Raw genomic sequence first — 25,065 nt, 5'->3', positions numbered from 1 at the left:
GGGGAGGGGAGCGCGCACAAGGGAAGGATCTTACATGACATAGATTTGACTGCAGGGGCTGTGGAGGTAGACCGACAGGAGTTCAAATCCCAGCTCTATATCACTTTCCGACTGGCGACCTTGAGCGAGCCTCTGACCTTCTTTGAGGCTGTTTCCATATCCCTGAAGCGGGGACCCCCACATCTACTCAAAAGGCCTGGTAAGGATCAATTTCAAAAATGTAAATCCAGGACCTTATCTAAAGTGACTCAGACACGATCACACTGGTGGAAAGTGGTGACCATGCTGTGTGAACAGACTTAGTGCCCCTGCCTGCCCTCAAGGACCTCACTAGTATCATGACATTCTGGAGGGAGGGAAGAGCTTTGGGGAGTCAGAAAGCCTGGGTGTCCATACACCCTACGAACTTGGGCAAGAGACTTCCCCTCTCTGAGACTCTGTTTCCTTCTCTGTTAGTTAAAGGGAGACCATGATCCTGCCAGGGTAGGGGCAGGAGATGAGCCAGGGACGTGGCATGGAGTAAATTTCCATGGATGTCAGCTGTCCTTATGAGGATGACATATTCACCTCTGGGAAGCCTTCCCTGCTCACTCGAGATGGAGTTAGACACCCTCTCTGAATGTCCCATCTGCCTCGCGCAGGCGACCTCTTACCCTGGGGGCCATGTGAACCATCCTCTAGCCCGTAGGCACGAAAGCACACAACGTCCATTCCCTTAAATGTAACACCCCCGAGCCCTTGCTGCACTGAGGACACAGGCAGCTTCTCTTCCCTGGCTTCACGCTTTAGATTTACAAGCCCAAATGTTGCTTTTGTGGGATGCTTTACATTTAATTAGGTGTCCTAATAACAGCGGAATTGCAGAAGTACTTATATCACTTTGAATTAGTGGTGCAGCTCCTTCTAACTTCTTTAAGATTTTTTTTTCATATATCATTTTTTAAAATAGAGCTCATTATTTTAATTATATCCATTTAAATGTACAGTGGAGCCCTTGGATATTCTCAGCACGAATCATTAGGTATATTAGTGAAAAGCACTCGGAATCTATCTACATGCTGACACTCCACAATCTATTCTATTTGTGTCGCTGTAAAGTAGATTTATATATAGATAACTACAAAATAGTTGCTCAAGATATGCTATGAATTTTATATTTAACCCAAGTCACACTTCAACATAAAATCTAAAGTCGGGCACTAAAAGGATATTTCTCAGTTAAGTATATAGTGTCTGGGGTCCCTGGCTACAGCTCATGCCAGGATGCTGGGAGAGAAGCCAGAACAAGTGGATCCCGGCCCAAGGAATTCCCTAAGAGCCCTGGCCTTTCAACGAGACACTGGTTCTCCAAACATGCTCCCCGAAGGCCTAGGGGTTCCACAGCAATGGCAAAAAGCACCCACGAGGCCTGAATGAAGAGGATAGTGCTGAGGACGGCTCCAAAGATCCCTACTCTGTTTTTCATTCGCACAGCTTCGCTTTCGGGGTGGGGGGTGTTGTACCTCTTTCTCCCGGTAGTAAATGGTGCCCTACCCTCCACATCTCAATCCCGAGAACCTGTGAATGAGACCTTATTTGGAAAAAGGCTCTTGGCAGATGTAATTAATTTAAGGATCTTGAGGTGAGATCCTCCTGGATTACCAGGGTGGGCCCTAAAGGCAATTGACAAGTCCTTATAAGAGACACACGGGGAGACTGGACAGACAGAAGAGAGAATGATACAGAGAAGGAGGCGACAGCAACACGACCACAGAGGCAGAGTGGAGTGATGTGGCCACAAGTCAAGGAATGCTGCAGCCCCCGAAAGTTCTCCCCAGAGCTTCCAGAAGGAATGTGACCCTGCCAACACCTTGATTTTGGACTTCTAGCCGTTAGAACTATGAGAGAACAGACTTCTGTTGTATTAAGCTACCCAGTTTGCGGAAATTTGTTACAGCAGCTACAGGAAACTAATCCACTATATAAGACTAAATCTGAAGCAATAGCTCCAACGTGGTTAAGTTTGCAAACCACTGGCCTCCACTACCCTCCATTTTCTTTTCCTTTTGCTTCGTCCTTTCTCTTCCTCCATTACTGCGTCTGGCCAGTGCGTTGGGCTGCAGATCCTGCCTGAGGAGGTTTCACGCACAAATCCCTTCCTCTGGATCTTACGAGATGGTTCTCCAAGTACTTAGACCCACCCCATCACATCTGGTGTCCACAAGAGCCCTGGGGTCCAGATGGGGAAACCAAAGCGCAGGACAGCCCCCTTCACGTCCACATCCTACTTGTGCACGAGGCCTGGGGCACAGCAGGGACTCAACCAACACAGGGAGTGGACGGCACGCCTCAGGTCACACAACTTCCAGCGAGGAGCTTGGTCTGGAAACAATTCTTCCAATAGGACTGTTCGTTCCCACTAAAGCCTGTAGCCCGTGACAATGCCACCAAATAACAAATCAGTGTATCTGACGTCTAAAGACACATGCCATCTCTGGACAGGTTGGAGGAAGAGTCCCAGGTGATGCCAGGTGCCCCGGAGTCAGACTACTTTACTTCTGGGTATAATTTCCACCTCATTCCTTCAAAAATGCAAATGTTTGAAGTTCTACCAAGTCACAATAGTTGTGAGAAGTCATCAGCTCGCCAGACTTCAGTCCTGCCCCTGCTTGACACAGTTTTCCCATCTGCCCCATAAGTGAGCTGGAATCTGACGTTAGCTTCTCAGGCCCAGACCCTTGAATTATCCTTGTCTTGAATCTACCAGCAAATCCTGTGAAACACGTCCAGAACCTGACCACTCCTTACCACCCAACGAACCTGTTAGAGGTCAGACTCCTATGTAGCGGGTGTGTGGATTTCCTTGCACAGGACAGGAAGCAGGGCGTCCACCTGCAACCCAAGCTCAGCCTGAAGACCATCCTACCCCCTCCAGAGGTACTTCAGCCAACGGAAACGATGTGAAGGGTAGAGTGTGAAAACTCTGTAATCGCAGCGTGTAGACAATGGCTTGGTTAACTCCCTCTACAATAAAACTTCATTAAAAGACTCTACTCATTAGGAATGAGGGTTAACTGGCCTCACACTGAGTTTAAGTACACTCGCCATGAAGCATGGATGCATGGGGTGTTCAATGAATTAACGCACATCCAGCCATGACTTCTGGGCTGTGTTTTCCCTGCTGCTGAGGCTGACCACTGCCCCAGGCCTCCGACTCTTCCCACCTACCGACCATCTGAGTCACATAACTCTCATGTACCCAGATGTCGGCGGGCCCCCCATGACAATGCTTCCTAAGTCCAGTGAGGTCACTGCCTCACCCATTCCACCAGAGCCGCTCTTCTCAAGGTCTCCTGGGACCTCCACGCTCCTCGATTCAGCGGTCCCCTCTCAGCCCTCATCAAGCTCATCCTCTATCAGCAGCTGTGGACAAGCTCTCCTCTCCCCTCTGGTCCAGTTCTTTCCCCACTCTGCTCTGTGCTCAGTGGTGGGCCTCCCACCTACCAGCCACTCTTCTGCCTCCTGCTGATTCCTCTTCTCCCGCCCGACCCTTATACATTGCCACACCCCAAGGATCAGTTGTAGAACCTCTTCTTCTTTTATCCACACTCACTCCCTAAGTAATCTCAACCAGACGCCTGCTTGTAAATATTAACTATGTGAAGAGGAATCGCAAACTCTGTCTTCAGCTCGGACCTGCCCCCTGAACTCCAGACCTGCCCCAACAACTGCCTGACCGACACATCCACTGGGTTGCCTAACAGGCACCCATATGTAACAGGTCCACACTGAACTACTGCCACGCCCCTTCCCCCACGTCGAGAAACAGTTCTTCCGACTCCTACCCCAGTGCTCTTCCCACTAAACCCTGCAATCTGACACCACCATCAAATAACTGCACTGTTCTCCATTTCAGTAATTAGCGATTCTATCCCTCCAGCTTCTCAGGCCCAGACCCTTGAATTATCCTTGTCTTGAATCTACCAGCAAATCCTGTAAAACATGTCCAGAACCTGACCACTCTTTACCACCCAAAGACCGCCACTCTCATCCAAGCTGCCTGCCTTTCTCCTGTCTTGTTATAATAACCTCCTAGTCAGTCTCCCTGCTCCTACCTTCGTCCAACATCCCCAAATCAATGTTCAACACAGCAGCCAGAGTGATCCCATTAAAACAAGCCAGGTCGTGTCCCTCTTCAGTGCAAAACTCATTTATGGTTCTGCATCTCACCCAGAGTAACAGCCCCAGTCCTCACCCGCCCTCACGGCTCTCCTTGACATGCCCTGTGCACCCACTGACCTCGACTGCTAACACCCATTCCCTCTTACTGGCCACACCAGTCTCCTTGCTGTTCCCTGAGCACGCAGGCAAGCTCCTGCCTTGGGCCTCTGCACTTGCTCTTTCCTCTGCCTGGAATAGTCTCCCGCCGCCTAGATGCCCCCATAGCTAGTTCTCCACTCCTTGAGGTCCTTACTGAAACATCCCAGTGTTAGCGGAGACATCTGACTGCCTCTTCCAAGGCCTTCGACAGTCCATTTCCCCCTTCCCTGCTTTATTCGTTCTGCTCAGTATTTACCTTACATTTATCCAACATACTTGTCACCTCTCACCCTCTTCACTGTCTGCCTCCCCAACTAGAACATGAGCTACAAGAGGATGGGGGCTTTATCTCATCGGTACACGGTCACATCCCAGCACCTCTAGCAGCGCCTGGCATGTGGGAGGTGATCGGTAAGCACCTGTTCATGGAAGGATCCAAGGCATGAGCCCTGGAAAGGTCAGTGCAGCCTTCACGGTGTCTCTCTCCACGGCCCCACCCCTAAAGAACAGATGGTTTAACTGTTTCAACTGATACTTAGAACTGAAGACAGCAACGTCCCATCCATCGGGGCCTCAGTGTAACATGGGGTGGAGATGTTCACAGGACCCAACCTACTGAGTAAGTGACGCTTATTCCTGAAGTATCAAAGTCTTATCTGCATCCTTCCTGCTGGCAATTTCCTCAAATGTAACATACTCTTCCTACTTCCTCTTTCAGAAATGCCAAAACAGAGTAGCCTGGTAATGCACTGACACCAACTCTTTTTCTCCAGGTGTATTGCGATACTAGTGACATGTAACACGTTAAGTTTAAGGTGAATGATTTGTGATTCACCTTAATGTGATGATTTGATACTGCAAAATGACAACAACTCTAGACAATTCGCGGTCACCATTCTATTGAAAATTAGCAGACTTGGCCCCTCAGGGCACAGCATGGGGTGCTGAGGTCTCAGGGACCTTGCAGTCTCACACCAGTGGTTCTGGGAGACCTCCAGAGGCAAGGACTCCGCCCCACTGCTTTCTGTACCCCTCTACCTATCGCCTGCTGAACAATACAAACAGAAAATGACGGGATGTCAATATGCTAGCATGCAGGGTGGAGGAGGTGCCAGTGGTGATGATGGTCTGATTCGAATGATGCAAATAACAGGGCGAGTGAAGACCAGGGCAGCTGGGGTACACTGCGTGGTACGTGGTGCTTCACCCCGTGTTCATACACCATGTCACTGCTCTCCACCCCGCCTTATATGGTAGGTACTTCTGTTTGCAAATAAGAAAACTAAGGATCGGAGAAGCAGAGTGACTTTTTCTTGGTTGTACAACTTTCTAGTGACAGAAGCAGGATTCAACCAGGTATGCCCAACTCCGATGCCAGGGCTTTTAATCATTTGGATGATTTCTCTTTTCATTTCTCAAGGGAAGAGAAAATAACAAACACACTGTTGAATGAATGAATGACTAAATGACCACAAACTCTAAGGGATGGGGCGCATATTCCCTTGTCTCCTATTGTATCCTTAGTATCCTGATGGAACATGGCATGTGCTAGATGCTTAGAATAGTGACATGGACGTGCAATAAAATAAAGGAATGAGAGGACCCATCTGTGCCAGAGAAAAGTGCTTGGGCTTTGTGTTCATTGCTGACCTCCAACTCTCCTTGACGTGTTCCAAAACAGCTGCTGTGCTCATATATGTCCTTTGGATAGAAATGTTTTCAGCTACAAGGACAGAAATCATAAAGGCCACAGCTTCCACCAGCCTGGAAGGACCAAAAGAGAGAACCTACAGCAAAACCTCCATTTCCACAAACCCTGGTAATGAGGCCTGCGTCTGTATTTACTATTCCACCCATGTTTCAAATCTTCACGCCATCACCCAGGCCTTAATAACCCTCAGAATTATCCGTACTTCCATTTCTGTCATGTATCACTGATATATTTTAATAAATAGTCAAGTAGAAAAGACGAGATTAATAGATTAAAACTATTAACCTATTAAACAACTCTTTAACAGCCTAGAAATTCAAAATAATGTACAATGCATAAATATATCATTAGTTTGAGGTAATTCTTAGGCACTTAATTTTCTTCAGTGTATGGCGTCAGTCAGCCACAACTAGGTAATACAGCAGCTCAGAAAGACAGCATGAAGATTTCAATATTAAGAGTTAATCCCCTGGTTAATTTAAGCCAAAGATATAGAAAAACAGGAATCCTGAGTAACATTGTCAAGTCACAAACTCTGACATTTAGCAGGTGGGGCCCTCTGGGTCAAGCTGGGAACTTCTTTCATGGGTATCATGGCACATGGAAAGCTTGCTCAGCTCACTGAAAAGAATTACTGTTGACAGAATTTTAAACAAATGCACAGCCTTCGTCTTCCAATGGGCCTGGCAGTGGCGCAATTCAGATCCATTAGTAACATGCACTGCTCCCTGAAGACACACCTCGCCGTGTCTCCTCTCACATAATTGTGGAGACACTGCAGATTCAGGAATTCTTGCCCAGATAGAATCCCTTCGCTCACAGGTGGGAAAGGGAAGCCATAGAGGGCCCATGCCCACTGTCCTGCATCTTCCAGGGCACCCGTGGGTTCGAGGAAGACTCCAGAGGGCAGGTAACTCAACCAGTGAGGAGGGAGGCAGTCCTCATGCTGGATGATGCAGAAACAGAGAATAAATACACTCCCTTTGACACCAACGTTATTTCCTGCCAAGGCTGTGACTTAGTTACCACCCCTTTCTCTCACAACTCCTCTGGCCACTTTCCCCTTAGAATAAAAGGTCAGCCCAACAGGACCACTTCCCCTCCAACATCCTGCACACGTTGACAACTGATGCCTGGAGCTGCCCAGCTGCCATCCCTCCAGCGTGCTCCCCATGTCCTGGCATTACATCTGGCTTCCTCCCTTCCACATTCCACCCACCAGACCTTGAGGCCAGCTGATCACAGATTGAGGTTTGGAATGCATAGCCAGCTGTGTCCACACACTCTACAGTGAGGATGCAGGCCTGGTCCCTCAATACCCAGGCATGCTGCCCTCGGACACACAAATGTGATTCCTAACTCTATGGTGCAGGCCTCCCAAGGGGTTGGGGAGGATAAACCAGAGGCATAGACCATTGCCAAGCTTCCTAACCTACCCATACCACTGTCTCCTCGTGTGTACTCCAGGGATGTTAACACTACTGCTAAGGGTTGTGTAGGAGGTTAAAGCACAGAGATGTACACAGGCACCCAGCACGGCACCCCACACATAGTAGGGTTCAATAAATGTTAGTTCTTTTCTCCTGTCCTTAAGAAGCGCTCACCAGCCAAAATGTGAAAAGTGTGGTCAAACTATGAAAAAGATAGATGAATGTAGAAAGGGAATGTTTAGGTTCAGTGGAAACAAAAGGAGTGGAGGGCCTGACACACTTCCATGCAGCAGCAATGAAGAGGAGAGCTGAGGACACACAGTACAGCCAAGTTCACTGCACACGGGAAGGTAGGAGGGTTCGAGAAGGTGGGTTTGGAGGGTACCGACTTCTTAACCACCACGTATTGCACGGAATCTAGAGGACGCTGAAGCTGAGGGTCAGGATTTTTCTCTTCAGTTGGCAGAGCCAGACAGACGATGAGGTTGTGGAAATTGGAATTGCTTTCTCAGATCAAGGGCCTTTGTCATTAAGGCCCTCTAGAAGCAACCAGGTCGGCTCATTCTAGTTACCGTTCTCAAGACTGCTGCTTCGGGACAAGGCAAGACCTCTGAACGCTCTGAAGTGAAACTCCAGCTTCACAAGAAGAACTTCCTGAATCTGCTCACGGAGGCTCATGCTGGGTGGGTGGACTGAGCAGAGGATCCCTAGGGTCTCGTCACTTGATTCCGCTGGACCACTCCCTGCTTGAGAACCACAGTGCCACTTGGCAGCAGCGATTCACCGATTTTGATGTGCAGAAGTAAGTCGGCATTTCTGCGGCTGTCTCCACAGGGCAAACCTAAGGAAGTGTCTGAATTTTCAAGACTGCCCTATTTGCAGAGTCTAGGTTTAACAGTTATTGATCAAGCAGAGTAAGCTCTGCCTACCAAAAAAGTCACCGGCTCCCCTTTGGAATAAGTACCTGAACTTTCACAGTCAGCCAATAATTTATGATTTTTGTGGCCCAAAGTTTGGTAGGGTGAGAATACACATTTCTGGAAATCAAATAAGCTCCAATAACAGGGGCATAAACCCCAGAGTCAAGGTGAAAGATGAAGCCTGACTAAAACACACCCAGAGTTCTCCAATAATTCCTTCTGCCAATATAATACCATACTAGTCCCTGACTAGCATCGGGCCTACTGTTACTGTGAATGTTTGTGCAATTGAAGTTAATTTGTTTAGGGCTATTTTTATTTTACTGCTGAAATCCAACATGCCAAAACAACAAGAATGTATTATTCAAAAAAAATAATTATGCAGTCGCACACATGTAGTTATCAAATTAAATGGTCCACCAGTGAAAAATCTTGGCTTAAAGGACAAGACTCAGACTGGCCCAAAGCCATGTGACTATTTGGATGATATTAGACAAGTCTATTTCTCAACTCCCTCCAAAGAAGAGGGATGCCAGTCACTGCTTCAGAGGCCGTGGGAGGATCAAATGAGGTATGTGTAAACTGCGTGACACAGGACCGGAATCGTGCTAGGCCCGCGACACGTATGAGCTCCATCCCTACCCGCATCCCTACCACCAGTCCTGTCTCGGATGGCTAAGCCCTACAAGAAATCAATTGCCACCCAACTCTTACCTCCTCCTAGGAATGGAATCCAGCATGGTGGTGATGCGGTGATAAAAACAAGCATTTACTGAATACCTGCCCTGGGCCAGCCATTGTGCTAAAGGTATACATAGTATTACTATGACATTTGGTAATATTATTACATTATTATTGCAGGTAATATTAATATTATTATTATCACCAATAACACCATGAGGGAGGTACTAATACAACCTCCATTTTACACATGAAGAAACGGAGGTCAGGCAACTAGCCCAAGGTCACATAACCAGGTAGAGGATAGTACCAGGATCTGAACGCCGGCAGTCTGGGCTCTTCAACATTGTGCGAAACTACTTGGCCCTTAGTGGGATAGGCAGAGGGTAAGGAAGAAGCCTGGCACTGCAGGCATGGAGAGTGGGAGCCACACGAGTTCCAGATGTTCCACCGTGGGGCTAACCCAGGACTGAGCTGGAGGCTGTGCACTTTGGATGCACGACTCACAGGCTTTGCTGAACTCAATTCCTCAGGCCTAAAAAACATGGCTTTCAGAAACTCATTTCCAAGCCTACCTTCTAAAACCCTGCCTATCCTGAACCTTTGGCAACACCTCTCGTAGCATCTGGCCACCTGCAGTTTATTCTCCTCCTGGCAGCCAGAACAATCCTTTTAAAACCAAATCACATCATGCCATCTCTCTACTCAAAATCCCCAGTGGTTCCCCACTTCACACAGGGTAAAGGCCAAAGTCCTGAGAACAGACGCCAAGGCCCTACACAGCCACACAAGCCTCTTTCTGTTGTTCCAACGCGATGTACACACACCCCTGCCCCAGGGCGTTTGCACTTGCCATTCTCTCTGCCTGGAATGTGCTTCCTCCACGATGCCTGCCTCAGTCCCTCATCTCCTGCATCTCCTGTTCTTCTGCATCTCCTGCATCTCCTGCTCGTAATGCAATACTCCCTCTGGCCTTCTAATCCCCCTCCTTGTTTCCCCCCATAGTATTTTTTACCACGTAACATACCGCATATATTATGTATTTATTGTGTCTCTCCACTCCCACTAGAACCTAAGCTCCGCTAGGCCAAGGATTCTGTCTGCTTTGTTCACTGCTATATTTCCAGCATTAAGATCAGGCTCTGGCACTTAGTAGGTGCTCAATAAATATTTGTGGAATGAATGAATGAGACTTGGTTTTTCATCTTCTCCCCCACCCTGACAATCTCCCTGTCTACACAATTCTAATCACTTGTTAGACAGTTGGTACACACAGTGAACAAATGACTACCTTAAGCTATTGTATCCCTGGTTTCCTTATATCCAAAATGAGAAGGTTGGACTAGATTATCTAGAGTCCTTCCAGCTCTGAAAACCTTCAACTGACAAAAAAAAAAAAAAAAAAAAGGCATAATTCTTCATTACAGCAAGCCTGTAGCTGAATTTACTCGATTATAAAAGCTGAATTTCCTTTAGAATTTTCCACAGTTAAGGCCCCACAGCCCCCATGCATCTTAGAATAAGTGAGGTTTGGCTGCAGTTGTGCTACGTGATTTGTAACCTGCACACAAGGTCAGCATTAACCTCAAGTGCTGGGATCACTGGTCTTGTAAAATCGACCTAGGCTGAGTTACAGGGAAGTAAACCAAACCACATTCGGTTGTCTCTTAGGATCAGAAACACCACCTCTCCTTGTCCCCCTCAATTTAACACTAATTGCTTAGCAGCCCATGCTGTTGGTTTTGGGGTTTAGCCAGAGGCCCTCTGGAGAAGTAACAAAATTAGGTGTTCCGGGCCAAAAGGAAGGTACTGGGACGAAAGCAGACCCTGGCGTGTGTCGTGGCACGGCTGGGAGCTGAGGGTGAAGGCCCACGGCAGAGTGGCGGGTGCTTCCAGGTCATTCCTGACCAGGCCAACTAGCCAAACTCTGACTTCAGGGAGCCTCAAGCCTGTGTTTCCCCATTCGAAACAGGGACTAAGTGAGTCTAATGCTCTACAAAGGGTCTATGAGTTTAAACCCCACCGGGCCAATCTAACCCAAGACCAGGGTCCACTTCACCAGCGGCATCAGCTAAAGCCTAGGCTGATGCTCTCTTCACACTTAATGCATAGTTCACTTCTCAGACTAAATGTTGGGTCACTATACAATACTATTGCTTTGGTCTTTCCAAGATGCTCTATTAACAGTAATGACAGGATCAATATAAACTCATTTGTGAGCTCCTTCGAAGTCCCTGCTTCTTGACAAGCCCCCAGCCTATGCACAGCCCTTGGCCCCTGAAAGGTTCCTCTAACTGATCACTTCATCCTGAGAAGTGGAAGGGCGCAGTGGTTCAAGAACATGCGTCAGAGGAGGCAGACCCCGGTGGGCATCCTGGCTGCACTGCTCACTTGCAATGGCGCAGCCTGAGGCCCGCAAACCTTTGTGCCTCAGCTTCCTCATCTGTAAAGTGGAGACAATAAGAGCACCTTCCCCTTAGGGATGTTCTAAAGATAATAAAAACTAATAGTAAGCTAATATATGCAAATCACTTAGCCCAGAGCCTGACATGTAAGTGCTGACTCAGTGTTAGCCATCAGCAGAAATTTCTTCTTTATGCCTCAAGGGACACACAACCCTAAGATCTGGATAGTCCTTCCTGGTATATATTCTAGCACCATGGTAATGACATGAGGCTCCATCACTGAGGATAGGCAAGCCTAGCCTAGTCAGGGAGAGCAAACAGATGGCACACATGCTCCCCTGACCCACTCCCCTGACCCAGGCAGGCATCTCTAATCTATCTCAGCACTTCTGTCCCTCTCCCTGCTGCTCTGGGCTTATAAAACTCAATACAGAGCTTCAGGCAGCCACGGTGACTATGGGGAAATCTGCCTGTTGTCCTCTGATCAACAGACAGATATGCTGGTGTGGGAGAAAGTCACACATGAGGGCAAGGACCACCTCTGTGTGAGAGTCATGAGAAATGAACAGAACTTGGTCTTTTTGTTCACTGCTATAGACCCAGCACTTTGAACACTGACCGCCATGCACCAGACACTCAAAGATCTGTTGGATGAATGAATTAACATCAAATCCACCTGAGGCCATGGCACATAGCACTGGACCTAACCTCGCAGGTGCTCAGTGAATGTGGGAGGACAGTGAGAGAGGCTAGCTAGACTCTCATGTGAGCACAGTATTGCTGAGAAGAAAACGTACCCGGCTTTGGCAAGTTCAAGGCCTGACACAGCCACTCACTCATCGCGGAGCAGGGCCTTCCCTCCCCATGAGTACAGTACAAGGGAGGAGCTCCACAAAGCCCAAGGCCCCTTCCAGCCCTGATATTCTGATCCAGGAAGCACTTCCAAGACCCACACTAGTCTAAGGATTCCCACTGTCCCACAGGCCACGGCTTTGCTCACTGTCCTCACGCAAAATCTCTTCCAGGGCCCAGGAGAAAAACACAAGGTGCTGGGCAGCGGCTGGTCATGACGGGGGTCACTGCCTGCATTCACAGGTGCAAACCTGGCCGACCACGTCTCCATTCCACCCGCTCCCTCTAACACCCCCACATCTTCTCCCATCTCATTCAGCATATCCGGCTCATAAACACTCAATGAACGCCTGCTACAGGCCAGCCCCCAGCAGTGAACAAGACAGACACAGCCCCCGCCGATGGAGCAAGCATTAGAGAGGCAGAGAAACATACACAAATAAGTGAAATAAGTAAAGAGCATAAAGAAGCCACAGGCCCTTGAAGAAGGGGGTCAGGGAAGGCTTCTCTGGAGGAGGGGGGATGGAATCGAGACCTCAAGGATGAAAAGGCACTAAGTACGAGATCAGAGAAGAGAACACTCTAGGCAAAGGAACAGCAGTTGCAAAGTCTCTGAGGCCAGCGCCAGCAAACCATGGCCATTTGTATATTTACGTAATAGCTATAGCACTTTTGCATTACACTGGCAGAGCTGAGAGGCTGCCACAGAGACCATGGCCCACAAAGAGTAATACAGTTACTGTCTGACCCTTTACAGGTAAAGTTGGCTGACCCTGGGTTTTAGAGTGTTAGATAAATGGAGAGGTCAGGGTAACTAAAACAGATTGAGTGAGGGGGAGACTGACATACAAGGAGATTAGGGAGGTGGATGGGAGCCACCTTGTGCTGGGTCATGTGGGTCACAATGACCTCCAGCCTGGTGTCACTGCCCCTATTCTACCTGCCTCCACTCCACCCTCAAGCAGATGCCAGGGTGATCTCCCTGAAACACAGAGCCGTTCATCTTCTGCACAAAGAACTTGAACAGCTCCCATGGTTTCCCCAAGTGCACTCCAAGGAACCCTCACTCCATGGAATGGCCTTTAATAAAAGGGTTCCAAGGTCAAGTAAGTTTGAGAAGCAGGGTATTCTTATTTCTCTCGTGGATGTTCTCAAGCACACACATTAGCACATGAAAGACTCTGAAAAGTTGCCCGGCAAAGAAATTTGTTGACTTTGTTTAACCCACTGTCCAAAGTTATCTGACCACAGTACCCCTTTTTCCCACCAAAATCTATTAACATTTTAAAGAACTAGTGTTCCATGGGTTAAAGGGCAAACTCCTCTGCTTGGCATTCACAAGCACTAACATTTCCCAAGTGCCTGCCTGTGCCACTTGGTGGACGTCCAGTGCGTGGGCCTGTCCAGTATCCTTCACACCTTCTTTGCTAATGAGCCCAGCTTTCCTTTGGGGACCACCCCTCCCCCTATCCTGCCAGCTCCAAGGGAGAGGACACATCCCTGGTGTAGCTCAGCAGATTATTCCATCCCCTTGCTCTGGAGTGACTGGTCCAGGGGGATGAGCACAGGACCCAAGCCGGGCCAATGATTGCAGACTAGGATGGGACTGGCTGCCCCCGAGTTCACGATGCAGCAGCCGAGATGGGCTAGGCCAGGTGTTTCTGCCCAATCATCGCTTCACCCCTAAGTTCCACCCAACTTGAGCAGCCTTGGTTCCAGTCACAGGTGCCCACAGAGGACACCAGGAGGGCTAGAAAGTGCCGCCCATAACCGCACATCCTCTAGGGAAGTATGGACACATCGCAGCAAAGTGAGCTGGCCTGGACCTGGTTTTTTCAGGTAGAAGGGAAAAACCAGAGACAGGTGGCTGTTAGTTGTGCGGCCAGGAGAGGGGGAGTGTACCTGCTCGCCGTGCTTTTCCTTCCAGCCGCACTGGCTCCGTCAGCCTGCAAAAGAAACCCAAAAGACCTACGTTAGCCAAGGGGGAGACAAAGATTCTTCCCACAGTCACCCCACCAAGTTCCCCTGCTCCACACCAGCCTTAAGACACAGGGGTGAGCTGGCCTCCGCCCCACTGCTCCATTCCTCTAGGCTGGAAGTATCTGCCTCTAGTGGTAAGAGGGAGTCAGCACACCCCCTAACCCAAATTTGCTTGGCCCTTTAAATCCAGCTGAGCACCCATTGCCAACACAAACCCAGCAACCACACAGCCCTGGGGACGAGGTGAAAAGTAAGTAACCAGCTAAATCTGAGATTGAATTGCACCATTTTTATTTTCAGCTGGGATTTCCAATAAAACAGTAGCCGCAGATTTATTCCCACTAACCCGAGGGGGGGAATCATATTATGTTAAAATATTCTGTCCCCCAACGCTCCGAGCAGGGGGAGGCAAGAGAGTATTGGTTCTTAATCGCTTTTATTTGTGGGTGGGGGTGGGAAGATAAGGCTGACCAAATGAAATTTTCAGAAATCATAAAAATTCTGGTTCAGATGGAGAGACTGAGGCCCTGGGCAAAAAAGAGAGCTGCCTCAAGTCTCGTGAGAACTGAGTGACAGATACCTGGGGATCCTGACTCCTAGGCCAGTGCTGGGGGGACCTCGATGCAGAGGCTGCAGACATGGGGAGAATGGTTAGGTTCTCCACCACCACTGGTTGAAGGTACATTCCCTAGTTCTGTCCAAACATTTATAATAACAGTAAGTCATAGTACAAATAATGCAGGTTCAAAATTCTGGCACACATGTGTTCCCAAATTCAGAATCCTTCCAATTTTAGAAAGGTAATGTGATGCATTCTATACTTGGAAGCAATCCTGGCAGGGTCTGGGGAGCCCCCAGTCCTCAAGCACATTGATATTTCTATAGTAAAACTAACTTACGCAGTCACCCTAAATGAAGACGGCAACTAGCATTTTCTATCTTCAGGTCAAGTTCTGCGACCTCATCAGACACCAAAAATCTTTTTCAAATTTTAGGATTGCGGCTGAAGGATTGAGAACGTAAAATAAACACAGCAGCAGCTACCTGCTGATGAGTGCTTATGGGAAGCTGAAAACTGGCAAAAAAAACCAGATGGCAGACTTCCATCCAAAGAGTAAATATATAAAGGGATTTCACCCCCAAAAAAGGGGCCCCATTTCAGCTTCTCTTTAAAAACCAGATAATCCAGCAACACATAATCCCACATGGCCAGTCAGCAAGAGCTGCCATACCTGGGTCTCCAGCCCTCCCTCCTGCCTTATACCCTGTCCTCCAGCCTGACCCCTGTGGACATCCAGACTCGCTCTCACAGCAGGCGCTAGTGGATGAACATCAGAGGTCTCTTATGCCATCCTCTCAACAGGTCCGCCAACACTAGGCACAATAGCTCCATTTTACAGGTGAGGCACGGAGGGTCAAAGAATTTAAGCCATTTACCCAAGACCCCACAGCTACAAACCAAGGCAGAGGTTACTCCAGCGCCTGCCTTCCTCAGCTCTATTGTCTTTTATCTCCTGTCCACATTCAGGAGAGCCAATCAGGAAATGAGGGGAGCCCACACAGCCCCATTGCCTGCACAAGGGAAATGGAAAGGTGAAGGACAAATATGGAGGTAGAAATGTGAGGCCTGAGAGGGAGAAATTAATGGGTTGCTGGTGTATTATTTCAATGGAAGAAACAAAGCAGAAAATGGTTTGCATATCATTTCACTGGGAGCAAAAGAACAGGATCAATTACAGCCTCTTTCCGACATCTTGCGTTCCTCACAACATGTCTGTAAAGCAAACCGGAAGACATTGTTTCAATGTCCGTATCTTAAGAGGCAGAAGTGGTAGGGGGTAGAAATTCTGCCCCAGAGAGCTTAAAAAAATGGTAAAATCCCAAATGACCTCTTCTTGCCTTTCAGACTCAACTCTGGGCATGTATTTTGAGCATTTCATACATATTTTTAATGTTGTCGTTTTTTTGTCCTTTTCCTTCATAATTTCACACAGAATTGACCAGTTTAAGTACAGGGAGCCTGGGTAAGGGAGAAGATTCTGGTTTTGGCACACCTAATCCTCTCCACCTATTTCCCTTTTATGATGTTTATGATACTTGAGTTTCTTACCCCTGGGAGCAATGCTCATTTTCGTTTTCTACCCATTTTTAAAAAATGAAGACGAAATGCTAAAAATGTTCAAAGAGTTGTCCAAACTAACCCTTTTGCAGAGACGAAGGTGTTGGCACCGGGGAAATGGAACCACTACAGGGAGGAGTGCTGCCTTGGCTGGGTGTGAAATGTCCATTTATGGGAAGATACAGAAAGCTGATGAACAAGGGGTATAAACAAGAGATGTCCAAGACAGCATGTGTCAGTATCGCAGCACCTGTCAATCACAGCTTTGGGCCTGAGTGCAGACGCACTGTAACAACACGGGATGGCCTCTTGGGCCCTCCCAGTCCTAGTGGGAGTCCACAGTGCTACAGGCAGCGACTCTCAGTTGCAGACACCCATAAGATGCCAGGCCGGCTTGGTCGATGTCCTTACAACACATCAGAGCAATCCCTACTACTCAAATTCAGTTGCACCTCTGATACCGCCATTTTCCTAGGTCCCAACAGTCTAATGACAGTAAATTCGTATGACTTCAACCTAAATCACAAATTCACATTTACCCAATGTAATCTGACCTGATTCTCAATTTGAACCAAAGTTTAAGAGCATAGGATTTAGAATCAGACGGTCTGAGTTCAAGTCCTGCCTGGTTCTGCCACTTTCTAGCCGTATCATCCGAGGCAAGTCACTTGTACTCACAAGGCCGCAGTTTCCTCATTGGCGAAATGGCAATACAGTAATCCTAGGACCCACCTCGTGGGAGTGGCATGAGACTTAAACAAATAACTTAAGTACGGTAATGCATATAAAAGGACTTAGCATGGGCTCAGCTACACTAATGGTAATCGACCGTTAACAACCCTCCATACAGTCATCAAGGCCACCATTTATTGGGCCCAGGAAACTGAGGCACAGAAAACCTGCGTGATGTAGTGTAAGATTACACAGCAGATGAGCGAGTGGCAGGGCAGGCCTGGGTTGCACCAGGGGTCCTTCCCAGGCTGTCTCGGGCCTGATCTGAATCCTGTGCTGCAACTCAGCATCTCATAAGCATCCACCAGAACCAGACCCCACAGCCCCGAGGCCTTGTCTGAAGGGCCCTTCACAAGGACACTGAAGACTGCGACGGCGGTCACGTACTGAGACAGGTCAGGTGTGTGTAGTAATCACTTCAGTAACGGAAACCCTACTTCTGCTGCCACCACTGAACCATGTATTCCCAAATGATGCCGCTTCCTGCCCTGGCTGTCTGGGCTGTCAGGGTCTCAACTTTGAACCTTAGACAAGCTCTTTGCCAGGACCGGAGGTTCTCCATCGGTAAGAATAGGAACAGGAGACATGAGAGTTAAATCAGATCATCCCCATCCTCTACTTCCATCTCTGTCATTCTATGTAGAATTGACCCAACTTTAACCAAACCCCTCTCTGGCAAATAAAATATGGTGGGGGACAGTGGGCCCATGAGAGATGCTGCTGCTCACTCTAACAGAGTATCCAAACCCCCCAGTTGGTAAAGGTATCCAGCCCGCCCTCCAGTTCCCCATAAGGTACCTGCCCCCCTTTCCTTATCTCATCCATTCTTTATACACCAGCGTCTCCTTAGGATCTGGGCGAGGCTATTTTTGGTTTCATTCGATTCTCCTCTTCCCTTCCAAACGAATGTTAAGTTGTTCTTTTCCATTCTCTTATTAAGGATTTTCTTGGAAAGAAAATATTATTCCAAACCCAGAAATTTTATTTCTAAATTTGTGCAAATGTAAGTTGTAATACATTAGCTGCATTTCACATTTTGTGCAAATGGCAGAAACAGGCAATTCGTGTGCTACGGGATGGGGGCTGGCCAACGATTTCGATAAAATAAACCCTTTTTTAATTTAAATGCTAATGCACTGAATTAAAATTTAATAACTGAGGAAATTGAAAAGCCGAGCAGGAATATTGGAAATAAATCCAAGCAGAAACAGCTGAAATTAAAAATTCTAGAGAGTGGGAGGATAGCAGCTAAGCTGTCTTATATGATTACATTTTTTTTTTTCAGAATGAAGCAAAAAAAAAAAAAAAATCCTATCTCTCGCTGGCTCTAGGGCAGTAAATCCACAGTGCTGTGATTTATTGCTCAATTTTCCTGAGGGAAAAAGGCTTTCTTTCATGCTGAAATATTTCATAAATTTCAAGCCAGCATAAATTCTTAATTTAAAAGTTATGGAGGTCACATTTAGTGCACTGGTACGGTTCCAAAATCTTAAAGGAATAGCAGCAACCAAAAAAAAAGCAAAGAGGAGGGGTAGAATTTGCTTTTTTTTCTTTTTTTTTTTCATTTTGGTTTTAATTCACGAGTTGAAATTTCATTATTAAAGATTCCTCCTGGATGGATGAACCCCAAGCACGTGGGGAACTGGTGAGTGTTTGGAAATCTGCTGCAAAAGATGAAGAGATAAAGATTTAATTCAATTATAAAAAGGCATTCTTTTTTTAAGCCACTTGAGGAATTTCTGGTAAAAATTTCCTCCCTCCATTGCTCGGGAAGGGGTGAGGGTGGGGGAGGGTGGCCAATGTAATTGCTTCTCTTAGATCTCCAATCTTTTGTGCACACTGATATATTCATTTGTTATACAGCTGTTCAGCGGCGGAAAGAATGCTGGGGCGCCCATAATTCTAAGCAAATCAATCAAAAATTAATGATTTGTCATGCTTGCACAATGGAGGAAAACAGCTCCTTGGGTCCTGGCCGCCTGATCTCAAAGAATGAACTGCCTTTCTTCGATAAGACAGCCAAGCCAGAGGTTCAGGGAGACTGAGGTGCCCCGGCAAATGTGGGGGCTCACGGTCCCCCAAGCTCTGAGAGGATGGAGGGGGGCCACCATCGTGGAGGGGGCATCTCCAAGATGGCGCCTGGGCCAGTCAAGCCCAGGACCTGGTGCAGCACATTTCTGTGGTGTTATAATTAGGATCTTGCCTTTTCCCTCCCCCACTGAAACTCAAAAACTGCTTCCTCTCTGGAGACTTCAGTGACTCCCCCTTCCCCCATCAGATTTGATTTGTCGCTGTTCATTGTTCTCCAACATTGTTAACACACCACCACCAGTGCCTTTCCCCAACTCTATGGGGCTGGGACCACAGTTCCTGGAGTGCCTCCCCCCACACACACCCCCACCCCCTGCCCCAAATGTAAGTTCCTCCTGGACAAAGACCACATCCCACATGTGGCCGTGTCTCCAGCACCCAGCTCGGGGCCTGGCACAAAGCAAATATCTAGCAAATATCGTCGAATCCATTAATCATTATTTTTCAGGAAATAGAGATAATGAGGTTCCTTCGAACGATGAACTGCATTGGCAATTATACTTGGATGAAATATAACAACTGATCTTAAATACGCAATCACTCCTTTTATTCATTCAACAGGTATTTCCCTGAAAGCCTACTATGTGCCAAGCTCTGTGCTCAGCTTTGGGTGGACACCTTCACACCACTGGTGGACGGTTCCAAATCCCCAACGTTCACTGCTTCTGCAGCCTCTCTACACACTTGGAATGGAAGAGTGAATATGAACCCAGGAGAAGGGAGCTCTCTGCACACTCAAATGCCCCTGAAGTCTTGTATTCTTTCTTACTAGTTCACATGAATGTTATATTCACAAGTATCAAATGCATGTTACTCCATAACACATATGTGTATACTTCATACATACCTATGTACGTCAGTTTGAATATACAAATTCTGTCCTGAATTACCAATTGGTCCAACGAACTCTATAGAAGATGCTCAGCCCTAGCGATGAGTGAAACCAAGTACACTTGACATGGAGGCTACAGAACACATTGCAACTGCGAGAAGCACCTCCCGGAGCCCCAGGACCTGCCCAGAGGATGAGTCTATGACCCCTACTATTTACTGAGGACAAGCAGATGAGTGGATCCAAAAGAACTCAAGCCTCATCTATATATCTTTCCTTTCCAACAGCCAGTGGATCCCCAAATACAACTTATCTTTCGCTCTCTCCACTGAGGCAAAAGACTCAAATCAGGAGAAAGCTATCTGCTCACCCAAAAAGTATTTACTGAACTCCTTCTATGCCCCAGACATTGTTCTAGGCAGTTGGGATATGTTCTTGCCCTAATGGTGATTACATTTGAGTGGGGGAGACAGTCATGTTAGGTGTCATAAGTTAGTAAAATACAGAGTGTACTAGAAAGTAATCAGTACTGTTGCAATGGGGGGTGGGGAGTGGATAGAGAAGGGTAGGGGGTGATCAGGAGCCTGGGGACAAAGGAGTCACGGGGTGCAGTTTTAAATAATGTGATCAGAGTAGGTGTCGTTGGGCAAACTATGGAAGGAGGTGGGGGAGTTGGCCAGGTGGCGTCTGGGAAAGAGAACATCAAGTGCAAAGACGCAAGGGCAAGAGCAGGCGAGGACAAGAGGAGGTGAGGTACAGGAGGTTGGACCATGGCTTTGGAGGCCACTGAAGGGCTTTGGCTTTTACTGTGGGACCCACTGGAAGGTTTGGGCAGTGACATAATTTGACTTTCATTTTTAAAAGCTCATTCCCACTGCTGTGCGAAGAACAGACCGTGGGGCAAGGCTGGAAGATGGTAAGAGGAGGTTACTGCAGCAGCCCAGGTTATAGATGAGGGTGGCTGAGAACCAGATAGTGGCAGTATGGGGGTGAATATACTAGAAAGTAGAACAGGACTTGCTGATGAACTGGATGTGGGGCATGAGAGAAAAAGTCAAGAAAGATTCTAAAAATCTTAAACCTCAGCGCCAAGAAAAATGGAACTGCACCTCTCATGAGGATATTAATCACCAGCCTAGCACTTTATAGATCGTTACATTGCACTGAATCCTCCTAATAACCCTGAGGAGACAATGCTGTTTAATTTTGATCAAGAATTAACCAAGCACCCAGGGGCCAAGTGACTTGCCCAAGGTCACACAGCTGGTCAGTGGCTTGGCCAGGGCTCACACATTTTCTATACACACCTTCATCTCTATAACAAAGGAATCAAACCTGGCCCCAAACAATATAGATGAACCGTTTTTCTGTCTCACCACGGGACCCCAACTCAAGCACAGGTAGTGTCCATTTTTGTTCGCCACGTGATCTTGAAAAACACCTACTAAGGGTGACTGTGCCAACACTGAACAACAGTATTGCAAGTTGTAAAGAGGAGTCCATACCCAGGAAACAAAATGCATTATAAATTCCCTAATTAGACCTTGCTTCTTAGGTTACATTCAGCAATATGATTCTAGCATGTGAAACTTGGTTTTTAATTTTGTATATTTGCTTTCCCACATGAACATGGTTACTCAAAGACACTGACGGCCCTGGGTTCCAAGCTTGAGGGGTGGGGTGGAAGCTGCCAGAGACGGCTCTGTGATAAAAGAGCTGGAACTCAGACGGGGGGGTGCCATTTTTCAAGAGATCTTTATACAGCTCATACTCGATGCGTGATTGTAAGCAAGGCCCTGAGAGATTGATACTAAGATGACTCAGACATGGTTCCCTATTCATTCACCCAAACACTACCTATTAAGTGCCTACAATGTGCTGCTGGGCATCAGGGTAGTTACTGACGACACAAGAGCAACAGGAATAGTGAGGGAGACAAGCAGTGATTACTTCATTACTTCACACTGTCAGCTTATAATTACCAACTGAGATATGTATTCTGAAGAGAAAGGCCTGATTCCATGAGCATCTCTGACAACAGGAAACAATGAGACTGCAGGGTGGGAAATGGCTTCCCTGAGGAAGTGATGCTAGAATACGCACGGGGGGCTCCCGCTCAATGGGGGAAACGTAAAATCTAGATGCAAATGAAGCTAACACAAGCAGGGGGGCCGGGAGGGAGAAGGGTGCTATCTTGCCAGCTGGGAAGCCTGGGGCACTGAACCCCACAAGGCTACAGACTTCACTGAGGGGCTTCACCTCTAAGGGAAGGGACCAGCCCACCAACATGCCCAGGCTCACACAGGGAGCTCCTGACTAGGCTCCAGGCCAGAGCCCAGAGGCTAAGGGAGGCCCCAGAGATGCCACCACTGGCCAAGGTTCCAACTACAAGAGAAAGCTGTGGGAAATGGCCAAGGTCTTCATTCCTCTTGGTTACACTGCCCTTCTGCCCCTTCCCAAGCCCCTGCTGTCTGAGGTCAAGTGTCAGGAAATAAACCAGGCTTCCAAGGAATGGAATCAGTAAGGCTTTGCTTCAGCTGAGTTTCCAGGTACGGGCAGGGTCTTCTCGCACTGGTGGGCAGCCACACAGACTGGAGCGAGACCCTAATGCTGACATTATCATCATCATCACCAATGTTTTTGCGGTCACTCTCTAGAGCTGGTAATTACTGAGCACCTGTAAACCACGCTAAGGAGTTTCTGCTTTATTTTGAGGCTCATGGATTCCCCAGGAAGGCACGTGCACCTCTGAAAGCAACTGCTGGCTGCAGTATGGAGGCAGGGAGCCCAACGTGAAGGCCAGGGTCATCTTCCTGGGAAGGTATGATGGTGGTTTGGGGACAGCAGTGGAGAAGAGAAAGCTCCTCGGCTGAAAGCTCTGGGAGTGACACAGATCACCTGAGACCGAGTGTGGAAAGCACCCAGGACAGAGCTGGCACACAGTGGTTGCTCAATAAATGGCAGGTTTAAAAAGAAATAAACTGTTGCAGCTGCGGTGCGCAGAGGGCCTGCTCTCCTCCATGCACAGACCTGGCCACCTGGAAGGACCAGCAGTGTAATAATAATGAATCTACTTCCACACCTGGGACCTGACTCATGGACCTTCAAAGAAGGCAGAGTCCTGGCCTCAGACAGGAGGTGCAGTGGCCTTCCCTGGACTGTCATGCAGGATTCACCATCCAGACCACAAGTTTCATTCTCATCCCAAGGCACCTGCCAGATGCCACCACAGCTGGAGCCCACAGTCCACACCTGGATCTAAGAAATCTGTGATAGTTCCTGGTTGTTTCATGTGTATAAATTCTCTCCGCCCATCTGGGCTGGATCACAAAGGATTCTCAGGCTGAATCAAAAAGCATGAGGTTCCTGAAATCAGGCCCAGCAAGGTTCTTGTTTTTTGTTTTAAACTTTTTATATTGAAATAACTTTACATTTACTGAAGAGTTTCAGAAAAACTACAGGGAGTTCCCTTCCACCACTTCACCCAACATGAAGGGCTTTAGGCAAGGAAGAAACATGGTCAGAATTCTGTCTGCACAAGGGCTGCCGGAGGGGGCAATATGGATGCATTAAGACCAGCTGGGGACTGATGCCAGCACCCAGGGAAGGTCAGCTGAGGCCTAGTCTCTCGCCCTGGGATTAGCAGTCAAAAAGCCCTCAGGCTCCAAGACTAACCCATGAAGAAGGACACAAGCAGCAGGGATGGCGGTCACTGATCGTGCCACTTGCTAGAGGGACCTCGGTAACTGACTTGACCTCTCAGTGCCTCAGTTTGTTCCTCTGTGAAATGGTAGCAATGCTGGTGCTCACATCATAGCGTCATGAGGACTAACTGACCCAATCAGTCACATGCTTAGAGCAGGGTTTTTACATCCATACGGTGTCAGTTTGCATTATTAATCCAGCATAAAGAGCCGCAGGTGGGGATAATACTAGCAATCCTGGAGTAACCAGCATCTACTGAGCACCTCCTATGTGTCAGGCCTGGGCTCAGGCACTTCGTGCACCATCTCCACCACAATAAGCAGTAGGGACTGTCCCCAGCAGCGCTATCCAGACGAAGACCCAGAAGCTTTACAGGGTGCAGGGAAGAGGCTGGGAAGAGGCTGGGAAGAGGCTGGGAAGAGGCTCAGATGCTCTGATTCCAAGTCCGTATTCTCAAACCTTACGCCACGTTGCCTCCAAGGCCCAGCAGGGTGACCCTGGCGAATGCCTTTCCCTGTCTTTAAGAGTGGACACGCTCCTTTGGGTGCATAAATGCTGCTCTGTTTGTTTTCTTTTTTTAAAAAGAAAAATGTCTCAGTTCTTTACAGTCACACAGTTAATCTCTCAATTTACAAAAGAGTAAGTCATGTGACTGGATTCCACAAAAATTCTCTCTCCAGGTTTATGATTTTACAGAAAACTCCAGGGAAAACCGCCTGGAGCGAGTTAAAACCAGATCAGCCATAAACCATGTCCTGGTACAGCCTCACCAAGCCAAGACTCAGATTACTCATTAAATACATGATAAATATTCGCCTCAGATCAGCAGGAAGTGGCGGGGGTGGGGGGGTGTAAAATAAGGAAAAACTTTTTGCTTCATGAGGGGAAAAAAAAATCCTATTATAAATACAGAGGGTTGCAAGCTCCAAATTAGTGAACTCAGAATTGGGGGACAGGGTTTTTAAAAGTCACCTCCTTAGGTATTTTTAAGTAAGGCAATAAGGGGAAAAGGCTGCTCCTCAAACCTCTTTAAGGGACCAAAGCCAAGGGGACACTGGAGTGTCCGGACAGCCCCAGGGAGAAACAGCAGTCCCCCATGCCTGGGGACCCTTTCCTCTGACTGTGGACACAGGCCATCTCTGGCCCTCCATGTGCACTTCTGTCCAATGAGGCTCTTAGACTGACAGGCTCTCAGAAAAATTCCAACTCTGACGTGTGGAGTCAGGCAGTCCTGGGTTCAAATTCTGTCTGTGCCAATAGGAGCTTGGTGACCTGGCTCAAGTCACATCACCTTTCAGCCTCAGTTTC

General features: G+C 47.8%; 1 protein-coding gene across 19 annotated transcripts in view; it reads right to left on the bottom strand.

The window, feature by feature from the left end:
• The window catches only part of ZNF618 (zinc finger protein 618), a 170,021-nt gene that overhangs the window by 64,257 nt on the left and 80,699 nt on the right, over positions 1-25,065 (bottom strand). For all 19 annotated transcript variants that reach the window (XM_019754622.2, XM_019754625.2, XM_019754623.2 and 16 more), the window contains exon 2: positions 14,201-14,244. In XM_019754622.2, the coding sequence (XP_019610181.2) occupies positions 14,201-14,244 (44 nt within the window). The remainder of the gene's footprint in view (positions 1-14,200; positions 14,245-25,065) is intronic.

This window comes from Rhinolophus sinicus, linkage group LG04 (genome assembly GCF_036562045.2).
Source record: "Rhinolophus sinicus isolate RSC01 linkage group LG04, ASM3656204v1, whole genome shotgun sequence".
In the NCBI taxonomy this organism is placed as follows: Eukaryota; Metazoa; Chordata; class Mammalia; order Chiroptera; family Rhinolophidae; genus Rhinolophus; species Rhinolophus sinicus.
The sequence above is the reverse complement of the archived record's forward strand: the minus strand, read 5'-3'. Positions and strand labels throughout refer to the sequence as shown.